The sequence below is a fragment of the Bufo gargarizans genome, chromosome 10 (assembly GCF_014858855.1).
Source record: "Bufo gargarizans isolate SCDJY-AF-19 chromosome 10, ASM1485885v1, whole genome shotgun sequence".
Lineage (NCBI taxonomy): Eukaryota > Metazoa > Chordata > Amphibia > Anura > Bufonidae > Bufo > Bufo gargarizans.
Window position 1 is genome coordinate 2,717,453 of NC_058089.1, and position 27,416 is coordinate 2,744,868.

At 47.2% G+C, this 27,416-nt stretch overlaps 1 protein-coding gene across 1 annotated transcript; it reads left to right on the plus strand.

The window, feature by feature from the left end:
* The first annotated feature begins 749 nt into the window (after window positions 1-749).
* On the plus strand, window positions 750-26,594 carry ZDHHC13 (zinc finger DHHC-type palmitoyltransferase 13). The gene is made up of 17 exons (XM_044270520.1): window positions 750-825; window positions 1,494-1,633; window positions 4,242-4,364; window positions 4,466-4,543; window positions 8,919-9,063; window positions 9,227-9,291; window positions 16,531-16,693; window positions 17,740-17,865; window positions 18,186-18,319; window positions 18,681-18,781; window positions 20,690-20,814; window positions 21,096-21,158; window positions 22,442-22,535; window positions 22,693-22,776; window positions 22,860-23,017; window positions 23,454-23,551; window positions 25,266-26,594. Exons 1-17 carry the CDS (start codon window positions 814-816, stop codon window positions 25,402-25,404), a joined length of 1,848 nt encoding a protein of 615 aa, XP_044126455.1. The 5' UTR covers window positions 750-813; the 3' UTR covers window positions 25,405-26,594.
* The last annotated feature ends 822 nt before the right edge of the window (window positions 26,595-27,416 follow it).

Sequence of the window (27,416 nt, forward strand, 5' to 3'; positions counted from 1 at the left end):
TTTTTTTTTTCCCCCACTTTAAAAATGAACAATAAAGAAATGAACGCCGCAGGCCAAAATGCCTGTACTATAAAATTATAAATATATTCTATCCCGTATAATGAATGCTGTAACAGGATAAACAAAAAGCGGGTAGGACGGCAGGGAGGAGAAAAAAGGCAGCGAGGCGGATAGACTGCGCACATTGCGGCGGAGTGCTGGGAGCACAACACCCAGAGGGAGGGAAGAAGCACCACTGTGAAAATGGGGCATAAAGTCCCTCATTCCCTGAGCAAATAGTGGCCAATGGGATGGAGAAAGGCGCTCGTAGGGCGAGTAAGTTCAGCAAATACATTTCTACTGAAAGAAAATAGTGTGCTCACCTATCCTAACACTGTGTGAATAAGGCTTTATAAGAACTTTCTGAGGTAAAGTCTTAAAAAAAACAACTTACAGTTAGCAACAATTACCCCGAGACCATTTTGGGGGAGGTAGAGGAACCCCAGTAGAGCGCCTCTCGCCGCAGAAGCACGGGAGGCTCACTAGGTGTCGCTCTCTACCACTCTGAGTCTGCACTGCCCGAACTTCCCGAAGCACACGACGTTACTGGAAGTTTTCCCGCCCTTAGATCCTCCCAGTAACCGCGCTCCTACAGACACGCCTCCCTGCCAAAGCTCCTTACTCATTGGTGGCTGGGGAATGATTGACAAACCGAAGGGAAAGGCGGGGCTTATTCTCTGCTCCACCAATCACAGAGGGGGAGTGTTTGGTAACCAGGAAGTAGCTGCTTGTGGTGACAGTGGGAGCGGTCTGAAGCAGGAGCCCCGAGTCATCATGAGCTCCCCGGTAAGTGTCCCCGGACTCACCGCAGTTTGTACGGTTAATTCAATTGTATAGTGAAGGTCTATATCTAATATGTACTATATGACCCCCCAGTAAGGAGATGTGTATCTATCATATAGTATATGACCCCCCCCTGTAAGGAGATGTGTATCTATCGTATAGTATATGACCCCCCCCCCTGTAAGGAGATGTGTATCTATCATATAGTATATGACCCCCCCCCTGTAAGGAGATGTTTATCTATCGTATAGTATATGACCCCCCCCCCAGTAAGGAGATGTGTATCTATCATATAGTATATGAGCCCCCTGTAAGGAGATGTGTATCTATCGTATAGTATATGCCCCCCACCCTGTAAGGAGATGTGTATCTGTCATATAGTATATGCCCCCCCCCCCCTGTAAGGAGATGTATCTATCATGTAGTATATGACCCCCCCCCCCCCCCTGTAAGGAGATGTGTATCTGTCATATAGTATATGCCCCCCACCCTGTAAGGAGATGTATCTATCATATAGTATATGCCCCCCACCCTGTAAGGAGATGTATCTATCATATAGTATATGCCCCCCACCCTGTAAGGAGATGTGTATCTATTATGTAGTATATTTTGCACCAGTGCCTTTTTGACTATTTACTGGGTTTTCGTCTCGTGCGTTGTTTTTCCCGCAGTGTAAATCCCCCCATTCTCACTGTCACCAGCACAGTCACCACCATGCAGGACAACATGGCGGACCACGAGAGGACCGTGAGGTGTCATCCCAGCAAGCGGTGGAGGATTACAGTAGTTGGGATATTGTAAAAGCCACACAGTAAGTAAACTGGGGAAACGGGGAGACAGGAGCGATTGGAGACCTCGCTCAGATACTGAGGCATGAAGTACCTCCCACCTCAATGAATTGAGTTAGTAGTATAGGTTGGCCCAGTTGCAAGAAGTTTAAATACTATAGAAAAATTCTTGTTTCCATTCACTGACAGCAAGCAGACATCTTCGTGACTGACACCTTTGTTAGGCCCCTGGCTGCCATGGTAACTCATTAGCGTCCCACAACTGCACCCACCCTGCTTTCAGACACGTAATTGCAGCATCTAAGGCTGGGTTCACATCTCCGTCGATCCAGCAGACAATGCCGGGACTCGTCCGGACGCGGAGCGCAGCGTGCAGCAGTTTGTGTCCGGACGATTCTCGCCAATTTTGCTGGAAAGGGACAGGAACACACGGACACCCCTGCTGTGCTGTACATTTTCGGGGCTAAGCAGAATGCAAAAGTAAAAAAAAAAAAATCTAAAGTCTGTCCGGATAGCTCTGGGTCTAGTGCTGAGGATAGGTCACTACTCCTGGCCGGTCAATGGTGACCAGCGCAGGAACGGACCGGGGCCACCTCAGAGGCCATTCGTTGGCCGGCATGGACATGTTGCGACTCCTACACTTTTCTAATTGCAGCTGCATTTTCTTTGGTCTCTGGACACACGTGGAAAGCCTTTGGGGCAGGAAACTGTAACATACGTGTTGCACGCGGTGACCGCCGTGCAGCCCTCATGGAGTCATCAGGACTGTTTCTTGCCCTGCAGCCTCGCCTCCTCTCTGCCATCTTCTCGGCTGTCCCCTCCCTTCCTCTGTTTGCTTTAGACCAGATTCCTCTTTGCTGCAGTGTATATTACCGCCTCTGTTTACCTCTACCGCAATCATTCCTTTATTCCCCTCGTACCTACAATACACCCGGGTGAAATGTCATCTACTGACTGTAACGGGGGCGTTCATAGGAAACCCCAGGGGAAAGCAGCCCCCTGTGGGGACTTCAGTCACTGGCAGAGCTGACCTGGGTCTGCTAAGACCCACCAGCTTTGCATTTCCAAGGGGTCCCCGCAATCACTGAATGCTATGTAGACAGACTTACAGGGGTTCTCCAGACTTAAAGGGGTGTTCTAAGTTTAAACTTTTTGTCAAAAGACCCTTTCAGAGTGGCCTGACCCGTGGTGAGGGTCATACTTACCTGGTCTCCGCTGCCTGGGTCCAGCTTCACGGCTGCCTCCGCAGATCCTGGGTCTCTTGGGAAACAACATCCGGCTGATGGGGTGCCATGGAGCCCCCGTAGCCATTCAAGGGCTGCGGTGGTGACAGTATCACCCATGCGGTACTGTCACTAGGTCAATAGCCACATGGGTGACAGGTCTCCACTGCTGCCAGTGTTTATCTGCAGGGGTAACGTGGCCCCAATTAACCAGGACGTTGATCCTCAGAGACCCAGGCCAGCGGAAGAGGCCGTGGAGCGATGGAGCTGGACCCAGCGTCGGGGACCAGGTGGGTACAAACCGCACAGCGAGTCCATCACGCTGAAGGGGTCTGTGAAAAGAAAAGAAAAAAGCTTAAACCCTTTTTAATTATGTCCAGGACTGTGTTCTACCTAAACTAAAAACATGCACTTACCTGCTCCCCGCTGTTCCGTTCCAGCGCCAAAGCCCCTTCAACTGCAGCCATTTACTGGTCTCAGTGGTGGCGGGTCTCCAAGCAGCATGCAATGTGCCAGTTGAGGTGACAGCACCACTGGTGCCAGGGATTGGATGCAGTGATGCATAACCCCTTCTGGAGGTTAAACAACATGGACCTATTAATATAGCTTTAAGGCTAAAACCCCTTTAAGACCAAAGCGCTTATCCATCAGCTGTGCTGTCTCCTTGGGGACCCTGGCTGTCTCTGACCACTGGGCACTGGACCTTCTCTTGCTAGATTTCCGGGACTAGTGCGTCTTGCAGACTCGGGACCTTCACCGCCCACCGTACAGTGCATTCTGGGTTTAATGTGAATATAGCTCTTAAAGGGTTAGGGTTATAACGGTATGTTAAATCTCTGGGGTACAACCTCCTGGGCACCCACCAGTGTCCCCTTGTTACTTCTCCTGGCCACCGCCGTGTAAACCACAACAACTCTGCTGCATTCAGCTGACCAGGGTCGTGTTGTAGAGCAGATCATTGTGCTGGGGGGATTCATGAACCCCTCATTCTGAGGATCAGGCGATTGCCTGTGGATAGGGGATAATTTAATAAAACCGGAATTCCGCTTTAATGATCGTGAAAGCCTGAGGCTGCACCACTGAGAGGTCGTGGAGTCTGTTTCTGAATTAGGTGCAGTGCTGTCTGCCATGGAGACATGAAGCTGCAAATCTCCATCAGCGTGCAACTGCAACTGTGCGACCTTTGTAGGATGTATTCAGTAGTGCAGCCTCAGACTTTGGGCCTGTGACTAGAGCACTCTGTAATGTACATTACACAGACATGTTTTTTCTTCTCGTAGTCTTAGTGTTTCGTGTGACAACTGGTCTCTTGTCCATCATTGCGCTGCAGTAAATTCTGCCCCACCTGTATAGTGTAGATGGACGCCGCCCTGACCCTCCTCCCCTATGATGGTCGCTTTTCTTTCAGACACGGATTGTTGGATCGATGCAGAGAACTGATTGAGGCTGGTTATGATGTTCGGCAACCAGATAGCGAGAACGTGACTCTCCTGCACTGGGCGGCCATTAATAACAGGCTGGAGCTGATAAAGTACGTACCTGCGTCTACTTACCGCTCTCATACACAGCATTTATCTACAGACCAGTGTACACTGCGCAGATTTTATTGACCTTACGGTTCTTTCAAACCAGGTACTTAATCTCCAAAGGGGCAATTGTGGACCAGCTGGGAGGAACGTTAAACTCCACGCCGCTCCACTGGGCCGTCAGGTAACGGAAACGTACTGATTTACATCATTATATTCTCGTATGTAAAGAACAGCATTATAGTGGTTATATCCCTGTACATAGGAGGCAGTATTATAGTAATTATATTCTTGTACATAGGAGCAGTATTATAGTAGTTATATTCCTGTACATAGGAGCAGTATTATAGTAGTTATATTCCTGTACATAGGAGCAGTATTATAGTAGTTATATTCTTGTACATAGGAGCAGTATTATAGTAGTTATATACCTGTACATAGGAGGCAGTATTATAGTAGTTATATTCTTGTACACAGGAGCAGTATTATAGTAGTTATATTCTTGTACACAGGAGCAGTATTATAGTAGTTATATTCTTGTACATAGGAGCAGTATTATAGTAGTTATATTCTTGTACATAGGAGCAGTATTATAGTAGTTATATTCTTGTACATAGGAGCAGTATTATAGTAGTTATATTCTTGTACATAGGAGCAGTATTATAGTAGTTATATTCCTGTACATAGGAGTAGTATTATAGTAGATATATTCTTGTACATAGGAGGCAGTATTATAGTAGTTATATTCTTGTACATAGGAGCAGTATTATAGTAGTTATATTCTTGTACATAGGAGGCAGTATTATAGTGGTTATATCCTTGTACATAGGAGGCAGTATTATAGTAGTTATATTCTTGTACATAGGAGCAGTATTATAGTAGTTATATTCTTGTACATAGGAGCAGTATTATAGTAGTTATATTCTTGTACATAGGAGGCGGTATTATAGTGGTTATATCCTTGTACATAGGAGGCAGTATTATAGTAGTTATATTCTTGTACATAGGAGCAGTATTATAGTAGTTATATTCTTGTACATAGGAGGCGGTATTATAGTAGTTATATTCTTGTACATAGGAGGCAGTATTATAGTAGTTATATTCTTGTACATAGGAGCAGTATTATAGTAGGTATATTCTTGTACATAGGAGGCAGTATTATAGTAGTTATATTCCTGTACATAGGAGCAGTATTATAGTAGTTATAGCCTTGTACATAGGAGGCGGTATTATAGTAGTTATATTCTTGTACATAGGAGGCGGTATTATAGTAGTTATATTCTTGTACATAGGAGCAGTTATTATAGTAGTTATATTCTTGTATATAGGAGGCAGTATTATAGTAGTTATATTCTTGTACATAGGAGGCAGTATTATAGTAGTTATATTCTTGTACATAGGAGCAGTATTATAGGAGTTATATCCCTGTACATAGGAGGCAGTATTATAGTAGTTATATTCTTGTACATAGGAGGCAGTATTATAGTATTTATATCCCTGTACATAGGAGCAGTATTATAGTAGTTATATTCTTGTACATAGAAGCAGTATTATAGTAGTTATATTCCTGTACATAGGAGCAGTATTATAGTAGTTATATTCTTGTACATGGGAGCAGTATTATAGGAGTTATATCCCTGTACATAGGAGGCAGTATTATAGTAGTTATATTCTTGTACATAGGAGGCAGTATTATAGTATTTATATCCCTGTACATAGGAGCAGTATTATAGTAGTTATATTCTTGTACATAGGAGCAGTATTATAGGAGTTATATCCCTGTACATAGGAGGCAGTATTATAGTAGTTATATTCTTATACATATGAGGCAGTATTATAGTAGTTATATCCCTGTACATAGGAGGCAGTATTATAGTAGTTATGATCTTGTATGTAGGGGCAGGAAAATATACGTTAATTTTTTCTCTTTGCTTTGGATGCTTGTGAAAAAATATGTTTGGTGTATATAATTGTAGCCGTACAGAATGATGGGCATATGAATTTCTATGGGCGCTATGTTCCAGAGGTTTCGGCACAGCTGTGTTCATGATGACTAAATGTCACTTTCCAATATTAAAATTTGAAATGTGTTAATTTTACACTACAAAATGAAAATATTGTAAGCGGAGGCTCCTGGCATTTGAAAATTCTGTTCGAAAGAGGCCAAATCAGATTTCCCTTCTGTGTATTTCCTGGCAGTAAATACCCTGCCTCTGCCCCTGACATTAGACCCATATCCTGTGTGGTAGGTGGCAACCCAATATATCAAAGAACCCCAGCCAGGACAAAAAAAGGAAGTTTAAACTAAGATATACATTTTATTGTGATCACTAAAAAGTCTGGAAGTGCCAGCTATCGAAAGGACAATCCTAAAACAACTCAAACACTAAAGTCCCGGGGGGGACAAAATAGTACCAGAGGCTCCAATCAAGAACAGGTAAGATAATAAGTAAATCTGAGAAAAAGGAACGGTCTTACAATTGATGCGCTTGAGGACCATCCGGTAACTGTACAGCGCGAGGGATAAATGGCAATGGATTGTGCGAGGCAGCTAGGGCAAGTATCTATCCCTAAAATAAACCCTGAAAAACGAAAGCCAGGGAAGGGAAACTGCGAAAAAGCCCTGCCTTACTGCACAAAGAAATGCCCCAAACAGGGCGACCCCTTCTGGATGTCTAACCCTATTGGGTGCAATATCCCGGAAAATGCCCTATAACCTAGTTTTTAGTCACTTGCGGACTATAAGAGCATTAGTAGTCGTGCTTCCAAAATATTATAGAGGATGCTGCGCGTAGGTAGCGGTCGTGGACAACTGTCCCTAGACACCCCTATATAGCGGGAAGGGGGCTAAGTTGACCCTACCTATCTACACAGAGCACCTGCCCTGAAAGGAGTGACCCCGTACAGATGCCTTTCCCTAGTCCGGGCGGAATCCCTGAAAGACCCTATAGGATAAATATCAGGGCTTTTCGCAGTTTCCCTTCCCTGGCTTTCGTTTTTCAGGGTTTATTTTAGGGATAGATACTTGCCCTAGCTGCCTCGCACAATCCATTGCCATTTATCCCTCGGGCTGTACAGTTACCGGATGGTCCTCAAGCGCATCAATTGTAAGACCGTTCCTTTTTCTCAGAATTACTTATTATCTTACCTGTTCTTGATTGGAGCCTCTGGTACTATTTTGTCCCCCCCGGGACTTTAGTGTTTCAGTTGTTTTATATGTTTGTCCTTTTGATAGCTGGCACTCCCACACTTTTTACCAATCACAATAAAAGTTAGATCTTGGTTTAAACTCCCTTTTCCGCCCTGGCTGGGGTTCCTTCATATACTCAGTTGGAAGTATTTGAGTTTTGTTTGGTGTTGTAGGTGGTAACCCCACCCCAGTAGCTGTCATTATAAGATTACACAGCCGGTGGAATTCAGAAAATGTCTGCATTCAAGAAGAACCGTCCCCTCTGCCGTGTGTTTCCTGGTTCTCTGCAGGGTGGGGTTCAACCGTCTACATTATCTGACCCCCCCCCAGGGTGTAGATAACGTATTGTAATTATAATGGCTGCCTCTAGTAGGCGCTGTAGCTGTGGGTCAGCTGTTTACTTTTAATTATAATTAAACTTTCTGCAACTTTGAATCTACCTTTATTTAAATTCCTAGCCGTTATAGAAAGGTCCGCTTCTTGTCAGTGAATGCAAACGCTTGAAAAACCATCCTGTTGATGCAGAGGCTTGGTTTGTTAAAGTGCATTATTGCTGTGTGTAACCGTGCACACGATCTGCCTCTGGGTGTAAACAACAGAGTGTTTCCATTCACTGACAACAAACTGAAATTTTTAAAAATCTTAGAAACTGAAGCACAAAGTATATTGGAAATTTTCTGATCTTATTTCACACTGATTGATTTCATCGTAGAGTCTTGATTGTTTTTTGAGCACAGGGGCAGTTAGACTCCCACGAGCAGAAACGTTAGAATAACACAGTGCTGGAGCCATCCCATGACGGGCACTAACCGCACCGACGACCCCAGTGACTCTAATGCACACGACCGTAGCCTGTTATGTGGTCCACAATTTGTAGATCCGCAGAACACGGATACCGGCCATGTGAGTTCTGTATTTTGCGGAACGGTTTGTCCTGGCCTCTATAGAACAGTCCTATCCTTTTCCTTAATGCGGACACGTATAGGGCATGTTCTGTTTTTTTGCGTGTGCTGCCGCATCTTCTATAGGCCCCTTTGAAGTAGTTCCACATCAGCTTAAGATGCAGAAAAAATACCTTTGTGTTCATGAGCCCTTAGGATCGTCACCTGCCGGTCAGAGCAGCTACAAAGAGCGTCCATCACTGCGGAAGACCCGGCACATCCCGGCATCAAAGGAGCAACCTCTTGATTGTCAATGGGAATGATGTAATGATTCATTTCTCCTGTGGTGGCGCTGTTGGGGAGATTCAGTGCTTACTGGTTCTTTCCCAGATTACAGCTAATTGCTGGGATTGCTTCATTGTAGCGTCTGGTGAGATAATTACAATGGGAGACATTTAACGAGTTTTCCTTTCTCTCCCCCTTCACAGACAAGGGCACCTCCAGACTATTATACTGCTGATAAAATACGGTGCAGACCCAAATCTGATAGATGGGGAAGGGTATAACAGCGTTCACCTGGCCGTCCTCTACCAGCACCTGCCCATCATAGCTTATCTGATTGCAAAAGGACAGGTAAGTACGGCCGGAAAGCTGCAATCTAATACCATTTAGAATGAGCAGATCCCTGCTCCTGGTCAGTGAATGGAAACTGAGGGTTTGCTATAGCTGTATTCAGTTGCAACTGTTACTAGGTCCCGCTGTGAATTAGTATTGAACTGCCGCTGTTTTTCCTCAGGACATCGATATCCCCGATATGAATGGAATGACGCCGCTCATGCTGTCTGCACAGAAAATCATTGGGTAACGAAAGTAAACTCTGTATAAACATATAAAGAAAGTAAAATGTAAATAAAGGGGTTATCCAAGACTAACAAATGCCCCCCCCCATATGCCCTGGCCCCTCACACTGAATCTACTTACCTGGCTCCCAGCTCCCTGTGCCTCTTCTGGTCCCCGCACCGCGCTGCTGGTTCTCCCCGTGCGCGGGAGACGCTAGGGAGGCTCCCCCCATCCCTGCCTGACATTGGCTGCTCCATTACGACACCGGATGTTTTCATCCGCACATGAGGAGGAGAAGCAGCGGCGGCGGTGCAGGGGACCAGAATCGGGGAGCCAGCCAGTAAAGTAGATCCAGTGTGAGGGGCCCGGGCATATGGGGGGCATTTGTTAGTCATTGGATAAAGCCTTTTAAGAAATTTGTATATAAAGTACAAAATGTAAACATGTATTAATTTCTCGCTTGTATCATTGGGGGACACAGGACCGTGGGTATAGCCGCTGCTGCCACTAGGAGGCGACACTAGGCTGAAAAGTGATAACTTCTCCCCTGGCGGCTATAATCCCTCCAGCCTGGAGAGAGCATATCCGTTTTTAGCTTGGTGTCGTAGGAGGCAGACCTCCCTGCTTGCAGGGCGGCTTCCTTTTGTTATTTTTCTCTTTTCCCTTTTAGGTATGGGAAACAGAGTTGCCTAGCCTCTCTGTCTACCCTGGGAGCAAGACCGGTGTGTTTTTTTTTTTTTTTTTTTTTTTTTTTTTTTTCCCTCATCGCCCGACCTCCCCACAGAAGAAAAGGTGAACCAGGGCAGCCTCGCTACTCTGCTTCCTGCTAGCCAAAGGGTCACCTCGATCCGTGAAGACCCTCTCGCCATTTCAGACTCCTTCCACTTCGGTGGCAGCTGCTGAAGAGGTGACCCTGCTGGTCCATTAAGGGAGGGTAAAGAGAAGAGGATGAAGATAGGGTGAGTAATCGGGACTGAGTATTTTACCCCCCCCCCCCTTCTCCCTTCTCCCTCCAGGTCTCATCCTCTCCACTGGACCACAGTGGGGTACTTACCCTCCTTCCCTGCTTATTGTGCCATGGGGAAGCACTTAGGGAGGCTCCCGCTCTTCACTGGAGCCACCGTTATCCAGGCCGGCCACCTCACTACCTCAGGCCCGGCTTCTTTTCGGGCCTACCCGCGATTCAGGCTCGTTCTTCGGGCCGCCGGGGGGCTCCCTCTGCCGTGTTCGCACACTCCGGGTCCCTCTGTTCCCCGGCCGACCGGAACTGCATCGCGGTCGGCCACGGGTAGCTAATTTAGGCCGCGGCTTTCCATGGTGGACAGCCTAGTTACTGCTGTCCGTGACACCTTCCAGGTGCAGGATGACTCCCCCTCCACGAGCCACCAGGGAGAGTCTCTTTTCCTGCTCCAGGTAGTCGCTTAAAGCCTTACATGAAGGCTTTTCAGTGGTCATTGCAAAGGCGTGGGACCAGTCCAGATCGTCGCTTTACCACATTCAAGCGACTTGATCTACTTTATCGTTTTCCGGCGAAATGTGTGGCTAAGTGGTCCTCTCCTCCTAAGGTGGATCCTCTGGTAATACGTCTCACATACCGCCATTTCTGTGGACGATGGCTCATCCCTCCAGGACCCCGTGGATCGCCATATGGAGTCCTTTTCTAAGTCCCTTTTTTTCACAGTAGGTGGCTCAACACTTCGTCCCATTTTGGCTTTGGCCTGGGTGGCTAAGGGGAACTCTGAGTGGACACTCAGGTTAAATCAGGACTTGGCTGCGGACCTCCCTCTAGCTGAGCTCCAAGCCTTGGCCCCGCAAATCTCCCAAGCGGGGAAGTATCTCTGTGAGGCTTCCTTGCGCTCGTTGCCCGCTCATCGGCTCTTGCTGTAGCCTTACGGCGCGAACTGTGACTTAAAGTTTGGGCAGCGGATTTAATATTTCTAAGACTACGGGCGGTAAAAGTACGCACCTCCCACATTGCAAATCGAAGCGCGTGTTTCGCGCTAGGCTTTCAATACCCGGGCTAATTCCTTTCTTTGGTACATGGCCGGCAGGCAGGAGCCCCTCCCAAGGCCTCCACGCAAGACCAGTGGAAGAAGCTATTCTTTAGGCCTCAACCAGCCTGGTGCCCGCGAGCACAGCCCGCTCGTCTATCGGCCAACAAGCAGTCCTCCGCATGAAGGAGCGCCCCCATCCTCTTTGGTGGGGGGTCGTCTCCTCCTTTTTCAGGAAACTTGGTGTGCCCACATCTCAGACGCAGGGACGCTCGAGTGGTAACCTCGGGTTACAAGATCGAGTTTGCTTCTCCTCCTCCTCTTTCTGTCCCAGCCACCCAGAGACTTAGATCGCGCTATTACTTTTTTCCAAGCAATTTGGTCTCTCCTCGCTTGAGGTGTGATCTCCCCAGTTCCCCTGGAGGAACAGTTCACAGGGTTTTATTCAAACCTGTTTGTCGTCCCCAAGAAGGAAGGATCTGTTCGACCGGTTCTGGATCTCAAGCTGCTGAACCGGTTTTTCCGGGTTCAACATTTCAGAATGGAGTCCCTTCACTCCGTTGTTGCTTCACTAGGGCAGGGAGAATTCCTTTCGTCAATAGACATTCAGGACGTTTACTTACACGTACCCATTGCTCCGGCGCATCTGTGCTTCCTCCGCTTTGCAATAGGGCCCTAGTACTTCCAGTTCATCGCCCTTTCCTTGGGTTTAGCTACGGCACCGAGAGTCTTCACAAAAGTGCTTGCTCCTCTCCTGGCCCTTCTTCGTACCAGGGGTATCATCACGATTCCCTATTTGGGCGACATCTTGGTCAAGCAGCAACTTTCTGTCAAAACGAGGACAGTCTACGTTTCTGGATACCCTACGCTTGGGCTGGCTGGTGAACTTCTAAGAGTTGTTCCTACATCCCACCAGGCGGATTACGTTTCTGGGGATGGTCCTCGACATGGACATGGCGTTAGTGCGCCTCCCTCTGGACAAGCGTCTAACCCTTCTGCGGTTGGTCCGGCGCAGGTGCACATCAATCCTGTTTTGCTTGAAGGTCTTGGGTACAATGGTCACTTCCTTCGAGGCAGTTCCGTTTGCACAATTTCACACCCGTTCCCTTCAACGGGCAATTTTGACGTCCTGGCCCCAAGGGTACGTTCGGCACTCAGCTGGTGGCTCTCGGTCCAAACTTTGGAGTCTGGGAAATCCCTTCTCCCGGTCTCATGGACATAACAACCGATGCCAGTGTTCAGGGTTGGGGTGGAGTCTTCCCGCCCCGGACAGTCCAAGGCGTATGGTCTCAGTCGGAATCCAGACTGCCAATCAACAATCCCGGGGCTCCAGGGCATTCATCTGTCCCTCCTCCATTGGACCCCTTTCCTCAGGGGCTGGCCGATTTTGAATCTAGTCAATCAACGCTACAGCTGTGGCTTACATCAATCATGAAGGGGGAACCCGCAGTCAAGCGGTGATGGAGGAATCTGCCAGAATCCTGCAGTGGGCGGAGACGCATGTTCCAGCTCTATCTGCGGTCTACATTCCGGGAGTGGAGAATTGGACGGCGGAGTTCCTCAGTTGGACGACCGTGGACCCGGGAGGGTGGTCCCTACACCTGGAGGTGTTCGACTCCATTTGTCTCTGTTGGGGTCAGCCGGAAGTGGACTTGATGGCATCCAAGCTCAACAACAAACTCCCCCCCCCCCCCCCCCCCCTTTCTTCTCTCAGACAAGAGATCCCTGGGCGTGCGCCGTAGACGCACTGGTGGCGCTGTGGAACGGGTTCTCTCTACTGTAAGTCTTCCCCCCCCTGCCCTGAGTTCTGCACAGGATCAGGATGGAGGGCATCCAGACGATTCTCATCGTATTGTCCCCGTCACACGTGGTACGTCGATATAATCCTCCTTCTAGGAGACACGCCGTGGCCTCTTCCGCTCCGAGTCGATCTTCTCTCTCAGGGACCTGTCTTCCACCAGCATTTAGAGTCGCTACGTTTGACGGCGTGGCTGTGGAAACCAACATTCTAAAGCATTCACGGTTTCCCTCACAAGGTCATCCACACCATGAATAAGGCCAGCAAACCAGTTTCATCCAAAATTATTATAGAACTTGGGGGTCCTTTTTGCGCTTCTCACTTCCACCATTCTTTCCTTTCTGCGATCAGGTCTGGATTTGGGTCTTGTTCTTAGTTCCTTTAAAGGGACAGGTGTCGGTGCTGACAATTTTTTTTTCCTGCGTCCTTTAGCAGAATAGGCCCTGGTCAAGACCTTTCTATAAGGTATGGCTCACACTGTTCCTCCATATCGCCCCCCCCCCCCCCCCTTACCCTCTGGAGACTTAAACCTTGTCCTTGGTTCCCTCCAACCGGCTCCTTTTGAGCCTCTGGACGCAGTTTCCCTCTGTATCCTGTGTCCCCCAATGAACTAAGCGAGAAATAAATTTTACAGGTGAGTTTACAAAAATCTCGTTTTTACAGAACTTCTCCACCATTACAACGATTTTTTTTTTATTGCTCCAGTGCATCTAAAAAAAGAAAAAAAGGAGCAATTTCGCAAATGGCCTTCATAAAAAAAAAAAAAGATAAAAACATGTGTCTCCATGGTTACAGACTCCAAAAGTCTTTTGCAGTCTGATCCTGCAGTCCTGTTCTTTTCATTTGTGCTCTGCTTCTATAAACATTCGGAAGGTAAAGGGCCCCTTACACGGGTTGAGGATCTGGCCAGATAATTGCTAATGAGCGTTCATAGGAATGCTCGTTACCAAGTTTCTGGAGGTGGAAAGGTGACACTGATTACCCGATGAGTCAAAGAAACGCTCGTTTATCAGGTAATTGGATCTTTTGTGCGTCCCTTAAAGGGGTTGTCCAGGTTCAGAGCCTAACCCAGACATATCCCCATTTTCACCCAGGCAGCCCCTGCTCCGATGCTCTCCCTTGCCCTGCGCTGGATCACCCAGGGCAAAGGCTCTTTTATTTACAATAACACACTGCCGGGCGGAGGCTTCTACCCAGCAGTGTGTTTCGGGACGTTACCGAGCTTTAGTGCTGCCCTAGATGTTTTACAGGCTAGGACAGCGCTAATGCCCACCCATAAGTGACGTCACTGGGCTCACTGCTGGGTGGAAGCCTCTGCCTGACAGCCCCATGGAGAGTCCGGTACGTCACTGGAACTCCACAAAATGCCATGAACTGCTCCGATGCTCAATTCAGGGGGGCTGCCGGGGTGAAAATAGGGATATGTCCGGGTTCAGCTCTGAACCTGGACAACCCCTGTAAAGAGTAACTACACTTTTTTTTTTTTTTGTGTAAAATTTTAATAACAATGCCCTAATAATAGTTTTTCTAATATACTTTATTAATAGATTTTGTATTTTTTACAGTTCCCGCCGACCTCCTCCGTTACCCCCCAACCCCCCCAAAGCGCACCATTCCGTGTGCACTTAAAAAACCGACATTTCTGTACGGAGAACACAGTTTATGAATGGGGCCTGAATGCTGGGAGTATGGCCAGGAGCACATAATGCTGCTCCTGCTCGGGGGGCACGAGGTTTACTAACTCCTGGCATAGCACATGGGTGCCCTCTACCCATGTACTATGCCAGGGTTAGCGGAGTGGAGTGGGTTCCTGCTTCTGCTCCACTAAGCTAAGAGTGTTACATGTCAGCTCTTTAGCGGAGCAGACAGATGCAGGAGCCGCTCAGCTAAGGCTACTTTCTCACTCGCGTTTGGGCAGATCCGTCATGGTTCTGCAAAAACTGATCCATTACAATAATACAACCGCATGCATCCGTCATGAACGGATCCGTTTTCTATTATCTGTAACATAGCCAAGATGGATCCACCATGAACTCCATTGAAAGTCAATGGGAGACGGATCAGTTTTCTGTTGTGCCAGATTATGTCAGAGAAAACGTCCCCATTGACTTACATTGTGTGTCAGGACGGAACGTTTGGCTCAGTTTCGTCAGGCGGACAGCAAAACACGGCAGGCAGCCTCCATAGCGGAATGGAGACGGAACGGAGCCAAAGTGACGCTTTCTGAGCGGATCCTTTTCCATTCATAATGCATTAGGGCAAAACTGATCCGTTTTGGACGCTGAGCCCTGAACGGATCTCACAAACGGAAAGCCAAAACGCAAGTGTGAAAGTAGCCTAATCCTGGCATAGTGTATGGGTACAGGGCACCCATGTGCTATGCCATCATTTAGTAAACCTTGGGGAAATACAGGGCGTACAGCCTGTACTCCGTACACCGCTGAGCAGTGTACAGAAATGTCAGTTTTAAGTGCACAGGGAATGGTGCACTTTAGGGGGGGCCGGGAACTGTAATAAAAATACAAAATTCATTAATAAAGTATATTAGAAAAACTATTATTAGGGACATGTTATGAAAATTTAACTCAAATGTTTAGTTTACTCTGCCGGCACCAGATCATGCTGGATAAACCAGCGTTGGCATTATTGATCACTGCTTCCCATACTGTGGAGGAGATCGCTGCATGTAAATATGTCTCCTCTACTGACGAGCAGGCGATTGTCAGGAAGGAATGCTTCTGTATGGGGACGAGCGATGACATTAGTGATCACTGCTCCCCATACTGTGGAGGAGATCGCTGCATGTAAATATGTCTCCTCCACTGACGAGCAGACAACTGTCGGTAAGGAACGCTTCTGTATGGGGACGAGCGATGGCATTAGTGATCACTGCTTCCCATACTGTGGAGGAGATCGCTGCATGTAAATGTGTCTCCTCTACTGACGAGCAGGCGATTGTCAGGAAGGAACAATTCCTTCCCGACAATTGTCCTATCAAAAGGAATCTTTAGCAACAAGTAAGGGACAGAGAAAAAGGAGTAGGACTGTAAGGTCAGACTACAGATGATTTGTTTGCGGTCTGTTACCGTGGAAACACATATGCTCCTATAGGATCTCTAGATATTAAATGTTTTTAATGAACACTGTTTAAAGTTGCTTCATTTTTTTTATTTTAGATGCACTAAAGCAATAAATAAAATGGTTGCAAAGATGGTCCTATCCCTCAATGAGTCCATGCTCTCCCCCCACATTTTTGGGCAATATGAAACTTGATCCCCCACAGTGTTAGGTCACTTAGAGCACTGCACCGCTCTATAGGGACCGTATCCCTTCGGGGTACCCTCAGTCATGCACTTATATCCAGTCTTAGTTTTTTGGCATTTCTTATTGGTCCATCTCTGTATAAAACAATATCACCCCAATAAAGCAGTCTTTAAGTTGCATTGTGATAAGATCTCTGCTTTCTTTCAGTATGGAACCCACCAGTTTCCTTTTGAAGTTGAACCCGTCCTTGAATCTCGCTGACAAGATCCACCGGAATACAGCGCTGCACTGGGCGGTCTCCTCCGGCAATGTGAATGCCGTGGATTTGCTTTTAGAGGCCGGATCGAGTTTGGATGTGCAGAACGCCAGGGTTAGACATTTAAGCTTTTCTCCCTTACTGCATATCGCTAGGATATACTATGACTTTATGACACGTGGGGTGGGAACTATGGGACCCCGGCTGATCCTGACAATGGGGCCACAGAGCTGGTTTAGACTGCGTCCACTTCAGTGTTTTCTCTGTTCCACAACGCTCTCGCCACCCCCTGAGTAGTGAACTGCAGCACAACTGCATTCAAAGGGTTTTTCTGAGGTTTTTTTATACTGCTCGTGTATCCTCAGGATAAGTCATCAGTATGTGATCGGTGGGGGTCCGACACCCAGTGAGCCCCATGACCTCCTCACAGCTTTCCAAGCACTGAGACATCCATTCGATATCGTATGTGCTTGCTATCGCAGTTCAGCCCCATTCACTGGATTGAGACTGAGCTCCAGACTGAGGCCATGAGACCAATCAAGGTGACCTCGATGGCCTAGGAACAGGCCGCAACCTCTTCAAACAGCTAATCTGCAGGAGTGTCAGGAGTCTGACCCTACTGATTATATACTGATGACCGATCCTGAGAAAAGGTCATCAGTATAATGCTGGAATTCACACGGCAGTGATTTCCATTAGAGATTGTGAGACAAAATCAGGAGTGAAGCCGACGCACAGATCAGATATGAGGGAAAGATCTGCACTTATTCTGCGTTTAGAGCCGCACCTGGTTTTGGGGCGAAAATCACTGACGTGTGAATGAGGCGTAACGCTCGCAGAAAAGCCCTTTAAGGGACCTGGGCTAGCTGCAGTTCTCTGTAAAGCTGGGTGTCCAGGGCGCCACAGTGTATGGAAAATGTACAAATCAGCTCTGTGGCCCCTCCATTCTCAGGACTGGCGGAGGTTCCAGAAGTTGAACCCCATCTGATTATAAAGCACTGGCATATAATAGATTAACCCTTTAACCAACTTTTTTTTGTTTAGTTGGAAGTCGGTTTGGGTTTCTACAAATACTCCTCACTCCTATCAGACACACTTCTCCTTCACATTGAAATGCCATCCCATCTATGACATTGTGGTGTTTTTTTCCGCTTGCACAGGGGGAGACGCCTCTTGACCTTTCCCGACAAACCAGAAATCACCTAATCATCCATATTTTGACAAGTGAAGCCAATTCAAGATCAGGACGAAATTCTAGAGCCTCAAAGATCCTACAGAAATACGAGGTGAGGTTCTGTTCTCTGAGTCTAATGGTCATAGAGCCCCATAGCTTCAGAGCCTGGACTGGAAGTAATGGGCCATGGAGCAGGGCTTATTGCAGAACTTGTGATTTGTACAGGAACACAGGGTGGCGCATCATTCTAGGCCCGCGATGCACCAATACCATGACATATTATACCTTGCATTGTTCATACAGCTCAGATTTCCTTTGGGTCATATTTACTGTTAATCTCATTTTATACGATCACTCATTAGAACCGTACTCTAGCAGCGCGATCACTCTTTAAAAGACAAATACGCTCACGTAAACTTTATTTTTTCTCAGATCTCATTGGTGACGATGGTCTGCTTGTCTCTCCTGGGGGGCATCGGATACATTCTGAACATGAATACAGACTCCTGGCTCTTAAAGGGGACGCTCCTCGCTCTGGTCACAGCCGGGTCTCAGCTCTTCACCAGGTTTGAATGAAGTATAGGGACTCTCGCTCCTCTAGACTGTTACTGCTATATACACCCATATGACCCGCACCATGCTACTCGTTGAGAACCCAACCTTGGCATTATGCCTTGTAGCCAGATCTGTTCCTCTACTCCAGGAGGCCCATTAATGCTTGAATTATGAGGTCCCTTTGTATTGCTAGTTAAACCCCCATCATGGAACGGTAATGCAGTTCCCACCCCAGCAGTGGTCTCCAGCCTGTAACTCTCCAACTGTTGCAAAACTTACAACTCCCAGCGTTTCCTGACAGACTCCTATTATACTTATTCATCGTTTCTTTCGTTTCTCTGCTCATCCACTTTTATATCTGGTCTTTTTCAGGCGGCTTATTGGTCCATCCAGTCAGAAGCACCTGCCCGCCATCTTCTTCATCAGTTCCATTTTCTGGATGTTCATGACGTGGTTTATCTGCTTTCTGCCTGATATCCTTTTTAAACATTTTTATTTTACATTTTAATTTGGGGTTCTACAGTGAAATGACACCCTGAGTAGAGTAGTCCAGTAATAATAGGTAGCCGCAATCAAGTCTAGTACCGTACGAGACATGTCAAAGACTGGCTGTGGCCGAACCTGAAATATGCACTTCATGGTTCAGCCATGTCCCCCGCCTCACTGGCCGCAGCGGGAGACTCCCCACCTCTGTTCTTTCTGCAGTAGGGAAAAAAGGATTCCTCTCCACCCCTTTGCTGAGCGCTGCCCTCTCAGTCATTCACCTGTTAAAAAACAGATCAGCAGGAGGTTAACCCGTGTTCTTTGCAGGTTTTCTACATGACATTTTCTGTCAGGATCAATGCAGACTGAAAAACAGCGGGCCGAGATCGTCTCCTGTGTGCTACAAGTCATTCCTTTTTGTTTCATTTTTTTCTTTTAAAGGGATTATGCAGGAATTTTATATTGATGCCCTATCCTCAGGATGGTGGTGGTCTAACTCCCGGGACCCCTTCCGATCAGCGTTCTGTGAGTGCTTGGGCTTCTTCCTAGGCCAGTGAAGTCACTGTACATCAGTCACGTGGCCTAGGCACAGCTCAATCCTATTGGTATACTATATTTTTATAGTCACACATGGCACGTTGATCTAACATTTAATCAGGCGACAATCATAGTTACGATCAGAAGCTATTTACAACTCCTAGGTGATGTCAAAGTCAGATTGGAAAGATAAAGATCAGTTTAAATCAAATGCAAAACTGTAGACCTCAGGGTTTTCTAGGCCAGCGGAGACCCCCTGACTGTTAGGTGACTATTGTCGGTCATCTAGGGTCTACACAGAAGCGTCCGGACAAGAGTTTTCCCTCCGCATTTTAGGTTATACAACTGCCACCACTAAAACAGGATTAGACAATCAGAATATCAGTTTTGTTTTAAAACGACCAATAGACGCCTGTTTAGTTTTTACATTTTGTATTAGCCAGTTAGATGTCCTCCACATGTTAGTCAATGGGTAAAACTGGTATAAGAAGGAAGGTTAGGAAGAAATGGACTGAGAGGCGTGAACTGGGGTAACATCATTCTGGGTAGAAGTAGGTTCATTCATCATTAGAGCTGTAAACCTTGCTGTATCTGGGCCTGATAACCGGAATAAAGCTTCATCTCTGGAAAAGATCGGATTGCTGCCATCATCATTCATCTTAACAACAAGTCCCATTCAAGTGCGTGTGGCTGAGCTACGGTACCAAGCACAGCCGGTATACAATGTACAGTGTTGTGCTAGGTAAGCTGTGAAGAGCTCCAGTCTTTAAACATCCATTGAGTCAGACCCCACCGATCTGATATTGATGATCAGTCCTGAGGATAGGTCATCAATATCGAATTGTTGGATAACCCCTTTAAAACTGTTTTGCAAGGAAGAGTGGGCTAAAATACTTTAACATCCTAAAACGAGCCTGAGATCCCAATATAGAGAGTGTTTGGCTGCAATTATCACTGCACCAGTGGTCAAATTTAGGGGGTCACTTACTTTTTGACATGAGTGATTGTCTCCTTTCTGTTGGAGAGGCCCCAGACAACGAGCTGATTGTGGGGCGTCCTGTGGCTCTTATTGCCAGTCACTGACCGGTCCGTTTCCCTCCACCAATGTGCAATCATTTCAGTTCTTTCTTTTGTCATTTACGCCCTTTCTCCTCCCTTGGTTGAACTTGAGTGACATGTGTGATAAAAATATGGTTCAGTGTCACATGGCACCCATTGGAACCAATGAGCCTTCTGTGCAATACATGGATGATCCAGGACCTGCACGTTCTAGTGCAGCACAAGGAAGAGGGGTGTCCGTTAAATCTGTGTCTGGGGGCAATAGCTGTCTTATGTTCCTTAATGAGGTTGCTATCAATCACATTTGGCTCAAGCAACTGTCCAGGTGCCATTTGTGATCAGCGTCTTTCTGCTTTTGTATTATTTCTACAAGACGTGGAGAACAGACCCCGGATACATCAGGTGTTCGGAAGAGGAGAGGAAACAGGTGTGCTGCTCACTTACTGGGCTCTTCATGAATATTGCCGCCAAACCTCTGAAATCTCAGACAGGGGAACAAAATCAGACGATTAGACTGCACACATGGAAAAACCCCAATTGTTTGTCCACTCGTGACATGTAATTCCATCTCAGTAGTGGAAACGAGCAAGTGGCAGGAGCGGATCTGCCAGGGAGCTGCCGTACCAAAGGAGGGATCTGTGTCTCTCCCGCTGTTTGTCAGTAACATATTTAGGAAAGTAATTACATTTTTTTTCTTTTGTTTTGCAGACCATTATCACACTTGCTGACTCCGGGTGCCTGGACATCAGACTGTTCTGCACGTCCTGCCTGGTACGTCCCTTCTCTATTCTGTAACAGGGGGCTGTGACATTTAGGTTACTATAGGGACAGGTGGCTCGTGGCTTCGGTTTCTGGGCACTATTATTCGTAATGATTCCTCCCTATTGTCTCCAGCAATGAGCGATCACGGTTGCAAAATAATCCATGCGGTTATTGTGAACTAGTGATGCAAGTCATAACTAACGAGGCTCGTTCTAGGCAGTTTACCAGCTCATGTAAAACTAGAGCACTTATGCAACGATCTTTAGGATTTCTCACCTTGCATGTATTGAGATGGTAAAGGACATCTAAACTTGTAAATAAAAATTTATTTTAATATACTTCATTTATTCTTTGTCTTCCATGCGATAAAGAAGTTCAGGTGCCTATAGTGATTTGCAGTCCGTAGTCGCGTACATTGCTGTGCATGGGATTACGGATTCCTCTGAGGTTGCACCGAGCCCAGTCCAGGCAGAGGTTCCATAGCACATCGCTGTCTGTACCAGCACTGCTCACCTAAAGCCTGGCATAGATGTGCTATGTCAGGCTTAAGCAGCACAGGTACAGGCAGAGGAGAGAGGCTGAGCTTCTGCTAAAACCTTGGATGGTGCAGGGTTTAGCGGAGTGAGCGGGCACAGGGCTCATTGCTCCTCTGCCTGTGCCCGCTCTGCTAAAGCCTGAGAGAGCCCATGTATGCTAGGCTTTAGCGGAGCAGCCCTGGTACAGGCCGGGGCAGGAATGTGCTGTGGAACTCGTGCCTGTAAGCGCTCAATGCGGCCTCGGGGGATTCTGTACTCCCATACACGAGTACATGCACTATAAGCATAAAATAATGGGGGTCATTTATTAAGACCGGCGTTTTCGACCTATAGCTGAGGGTGGATCCGCCGGAGTTATGTAGAGGCGCCGGCCTTCTTTGCTGGCTTAAATTTCGACAATTTTGTACACCTAAAACAGACATAGAAAATGATGAATGTGACTGCCCGCACCACGCCTACTTCTTTAGGCCTGGTGTGTGTGAGTGGAGAAAAGTCGCAGATTGCGGCGCAGATAACCTTTGCGCTGCATCTACGCCAGAAATATGCAATAAACAGGCCAATTTCTGTTAGTAAATGACCCCCAAACCCAATGGACCCGATTATGTCAGAGGGATCAGTTATGAATGGAACCAAAGTGCAAGCGTGAACTGAGCCTCTTACGTAGATATTTGAGCCCTCAGCAGCATAGTCCAAAGCATCACTGTTTCTAATACTGTCGTCTATGTATTTTCATTAACCCTTTGTATACTCCTACAGGTGAAGAAGCCGCTCAGGTCGATGCACTGTCATGCCTGCAATGCCTGTGTGGCTAAATTTGACCAGCACTGTATATGGACCGGGCATTGTATAGGTGAGGGGCAGTAACTTTCTGGAGGAGCATTTTCCAGTAGAATAAAAAAAATAAGCGTTAACCTAAGTGAAGGGTTGTCACCCAGCTTTCCCAGAGTCCTGTGTGGCAAGGGTCATACTGTATTTTATATAGTCCTGTACGATTGTGTCTCCTCCAGGTGCAGGGAACAATCATTACTTTGTGCTCTTCCTCTTCGCCCTTGTGGTCATGGGGCACTGGATGATGTACGCCTCCTCCATATGTAAGTACGGGGCCCGGTGGTTGCGGCTTCTTGTGTTACAGGCCTGTTATGTGATCTTGTCTACATTTCTTTCTTTCTTGCAGTTTGGGTCAATCAGTGCTCCAGCAATCTACAGAAGGATGGCATTCTAGGTTTCATAGGAGAGATTATATCGTGTTCCCCATGGGTTCTGTATATCTTCATCCTTGTGTGTTCTCTCACGGTGTGGTCCACAATGATGCTTATACTGCAGATATACCAGGTGACGTAACGCAACCAGTATACAGACGTAGCCTGTAGAGTGCCTGATGAGCGCTGGATTATGGTGACCACCTATACGAGGGGGTGGCACTGCTGTGTATCCACTGTAGGTTGTAATAACCATCAGTAGAGAGAAGTACAAATTGTGTCCTGTGAAATGTGCTTCAGCACAGCGTGTGCTCGACTGCTGTCCCATTCTCAAATTCCTCCGTCCTGCAGTTGTCCAGCTTTGGTCGGACCCCACCAGTCCAATGCAGAGATGATAAATGCTTTTGGCTGGAATACCCCTTCAACATATTTATTTCTCAGTGCAATGTGAGCTTCCCCGTCACCGGTAGAAAAAGACCTTTAATGCTGTGGAAATAGAGCACAAAATGAGTCATTTTTGGGGGAGGATGGGATTGCTGATTGTTTTTGTGATCCGTGTCTTTGTATAGGTCGCGTTTCTGGGTCTGACAACTCAAGAAAGATTCACTCTCCAAATGCAGAACAGATTCAGTAAGCAAAAAGTGTCCCTGCGGAGATCTCCCTTCAAGTAAGTATTCTCTGTACTGACATGGGTGCTGCTCCCAACAAAGCGGATGACGTGGAGAAATCTCACATAAATCGCCTGAAATTTCTCTGATGCTTACTGGCCTGTACGCCAGTAGAGGGCACACTTTCTTTATGGGGGTTTTTCTGCTTGTACCATATGTTAGTGATAACACATGGGTGACTTGCTCTCCACTCACTGCTATGGGTCAGCACTTAGCTATTTTCAGAAATCCCATAGCAGTGAATGCAGGGGTAGCCGCCCATCTGCCGCTTGCTCTCTATTCACTTACGGGCCCTGTTCTTCAGATAGGAGCCGAGACCTGCACCTATTGGACGTTAATGGGATATCCAATCAATAATCCGAAAATGTCCAGATGGGACCACCCCCTTTAAGTTTTACTTACATATGCTATTGACTAGGGGTGGGCGATATAGACAATATGCAATATAAACAATATAAATTTGGCCAACGATAGAGATTAAGTTTATATCGCCATATCGCGGTAGAACATGGCATGAGCCACTCTTGGCACGCACCATGTTCTCCTGAGCCAGCACAGTGGAGAAGGAGGGAGTCCTTCCCTCCCCACTGTGTGCGGCTGCCGCTCACCACTAATGAGAACAGACTAGGAGGAGGAGGGGAGGGACTGTGGCCACTGCGCCACCAATGAGAACAAAGAGGAGGAGGGACACTGGCCACTGCGCCACCAATGAGAACAGAGAGGAGGAGGAGGGGAGGGACTGTGGCCACTGTGCCACCAATGAGAACAGAGAGGAGGAGGAGGAGGGAAGAGACTGTGGCCACTCCGCCACCAATGAGAACAGAGTAGGAGGAGGAAGGAATGTGGCCACTCCGCCACCAATGAGAACAGAGTAGGAAGAGGAAGGAATGTGGCCACTGCGCCACCAATAAGAAGGAGGAGGGGAGGGACTGTGGCCACTGCTCCACCAATGAGAACAGAGGAGGAGGAGGAAGGAATGTGGCCACTGCGCCACCAATGAATATAGTTAATATGCCTGAAAACAAACGTAGCCTGCATGTGCCGGCCATATCCCATCCTTGGCCTCTATTACTGCGCGCCGTGATCTGCCGCAATTAACCCCCTCAGGTCCAGGGTGGCAGCTTCTGATCGGAGATAAGGGTGAATAGGACAAGGGTTCTAGCCCCTAAAGAGGCTAATAGTTATAAAAAAAAAAAGTTTAACCCCCCCTTCCCCGAAAATATAATGTATCGCACATGCTTAAAATTATATTGCAATATAGATTTTAGGCCATATCGCCCACCCCTACTATTAACATAAAACCCCTTAAAGAAAGCACACCCCCTAGTGGTGACGGGCCAGAAATCCCCAGTTGAATCATTGTACAGTGAAAAGTTCTCCAGCTGCCGATCAGTGCTGAGCACTTCTATTTTTCAGTTGTTTTAAGGGGAACCCCAAACCCCCCTCCCCTTCTCTTCTAGCTAAGTTACTGCAGTCCTTTTTAGCAGCTATCCTTTAGGCGCAGTCGGCCAGGCTCCATAGAGTTGCTTAGCCCCTGCTCGCTCCTCCTGTTCAGTTTTCCCCTGCATTCAGTGTAGAGTCTGAGGAAAGTCAGGTGAGATATCAGTGGGGACAGGAATGGCAGCTCGTTCTCTCATACGCTCCCCCTACAGTGCGGATCCGCAGTCGCTGTCAGCCGAGGTGCAGTGAATCTCTGTATTTTCTATATTCCAGCCGCGGCTGTATCCAGAATCTGGCAGATTTCTTCCATTGTCAGTGTTTCGGGTTGATAAAAAGCAATCCCGTAGACTGGACGCAGCAATTCCACAACATCTTCCAGGCCCCCATGATGAGGAGAGCCCAGTCTGTGTAGAGGGATCTCGCGTGACCCGGAAGCCATTCAGTGCCTACTAGTTACCACTATCCCCCAGGTGATGCCCTAGGACAGTAACACCTGGGGGACCCTTGTAAAGACCACCCTCTGGAAGGGACCTGCAGAACACCCTGCTGTGCATGGACAAGATGCGGATAAGATTCTCCAGACTTTCCCAGTAAAACCTGTGTACAGTTCGGCTCAGCGCTAGGTTCTCACCACTGTGTGTATATATGTGAACCTTCCTCATTCCACCCTTTACAGATTTTGTATAAAAGAACAAGACAACAATGTACGTAAAATCCAGCGCTTTACTCGTGCACTGATGGGACCCCCCCTTTAAGTTTGCGTACGCTACCAGGACGGCCTCTCTGATGTTTAGTTTTTTGTTTTCTTCATTGACTAATTAACCTAAAAGAATAAAAGGTAAGCGAGGCAGCTGCTCCTCCGGGACTGAAGAGGGCGACATGATCCTCTAGCTTTTTAGTTGGACAGCCCCAATTCACACAGGGTTTGATGACAATCTTTTAGTCCGTTAGGCCCAGCAGAGCACATGCCGGGCTCGATGTCAACCCGTCGTATGCTTTGCTGCTGCTGGAGCTTAGGGGCTGGATGAAGAATATTTCCATTCATTGACAGCAAGTGGAGATCTCAAACATTAAGGAATTGGATGAATTACATTAGAAATCTGCAAAGTTTTCACGTAAGCTTAATTTACACAAGATGGGACAAGGTCTAGGAGTGCAGTGCGACCAGGCTGCGGAGACCACACCTGGGTGACCCCTGTACCTGTACTTGCAACTTAAAGGGTATGTTCAAAAAACTGGAAAAAAAAAACCTGATGCAGAATCGGCTTCAGGAATCCATGCAGTCTTTTGTCTATTCCCATCAAGAATGGACACCTTCTTAAAAAAAAAACTCAAGTTGGGGGGGGAAGCCATGTCTGAATTCATAGACGGATTCCCTATTGACATCAATTGGGGAATATATATAATAAAAAAAAAAACTCTTGTGTAAACAGAACCAAACCAGGGCATGTAATATGGTTTCTTTGCAGAGACCCCAATGCACATTTAAAGGGGTTGTCCAGGTCATACCTCCATTTTCACCCCGGCAGCCCCCCTGACAAGAGCATTGGAGCAGTTCATGCTCCGATGCTCTCCTTTGCCCTGGGCTAAATCGTGCAGGGCAAAGGCATTTTCTGGAGTTCCGGTAACATGCCCAGCAGTGAGCCCGGTGACGTCTCCAGCACTGATGGGCGGGCACTGATGTAAAACAGCTAGGGCAGCGCTAAAGCCCGCCCATCAGGGCCGGTGACGTCACCGAACACACTGCTGGGCGGAAGCCTCTGCCCGGCAGTGTGTTACAGTAAATAAAAGAGCCTGTGCCCTGCGCGATGCAGGGCACGGGAGAGCATCGGAGCATGAAGTACTAACAGCAGGGGGGTTGCCGGGGTGAAATTATGGGCATGTCCGGGTTCAGCTCTGAACCTGGACAACCCCATTAAAGCTGAAAAAACAATTAAAATATTGAAATACTTTTCCAATGGATGTGACTAGAGTGCAAAACGCAATGTACATTGAGAGCCATTTAGGGTAGGTTCACACAGGGAGTGTTCATTATGTTTAGTGCCTTTCTAGCAGTTATGGAACGGATCCTCTTAGCAGGGTCAACCCTATGACACCATTCATGCTGTCACTTAGGGTAGATTCTGCTGATTAAAATTATACCTGTGAAAATCAGTTGTGGCTTTCTGAGAAAAATCACCTTTTATTATTTATGCAAATGAGGACTGAGGGGTGTGGCCTATCCTCAGCTTTCTAGTGCAGGCCACACCCCTCAGTTTATTAGGGTTGACTCCTTTGAGGAGTGCAAGAGAACCTGTCACCTCCAACAAACATCCCAAGCCGACAGCAGTACCTGAGAGTAGCCGGCGCGCTTCTCTAGTCAGGCTTAAAGAGGACCTTTCACTCGTATACAAACTAAAAACTAACTATACCTGTGGGCAGAGC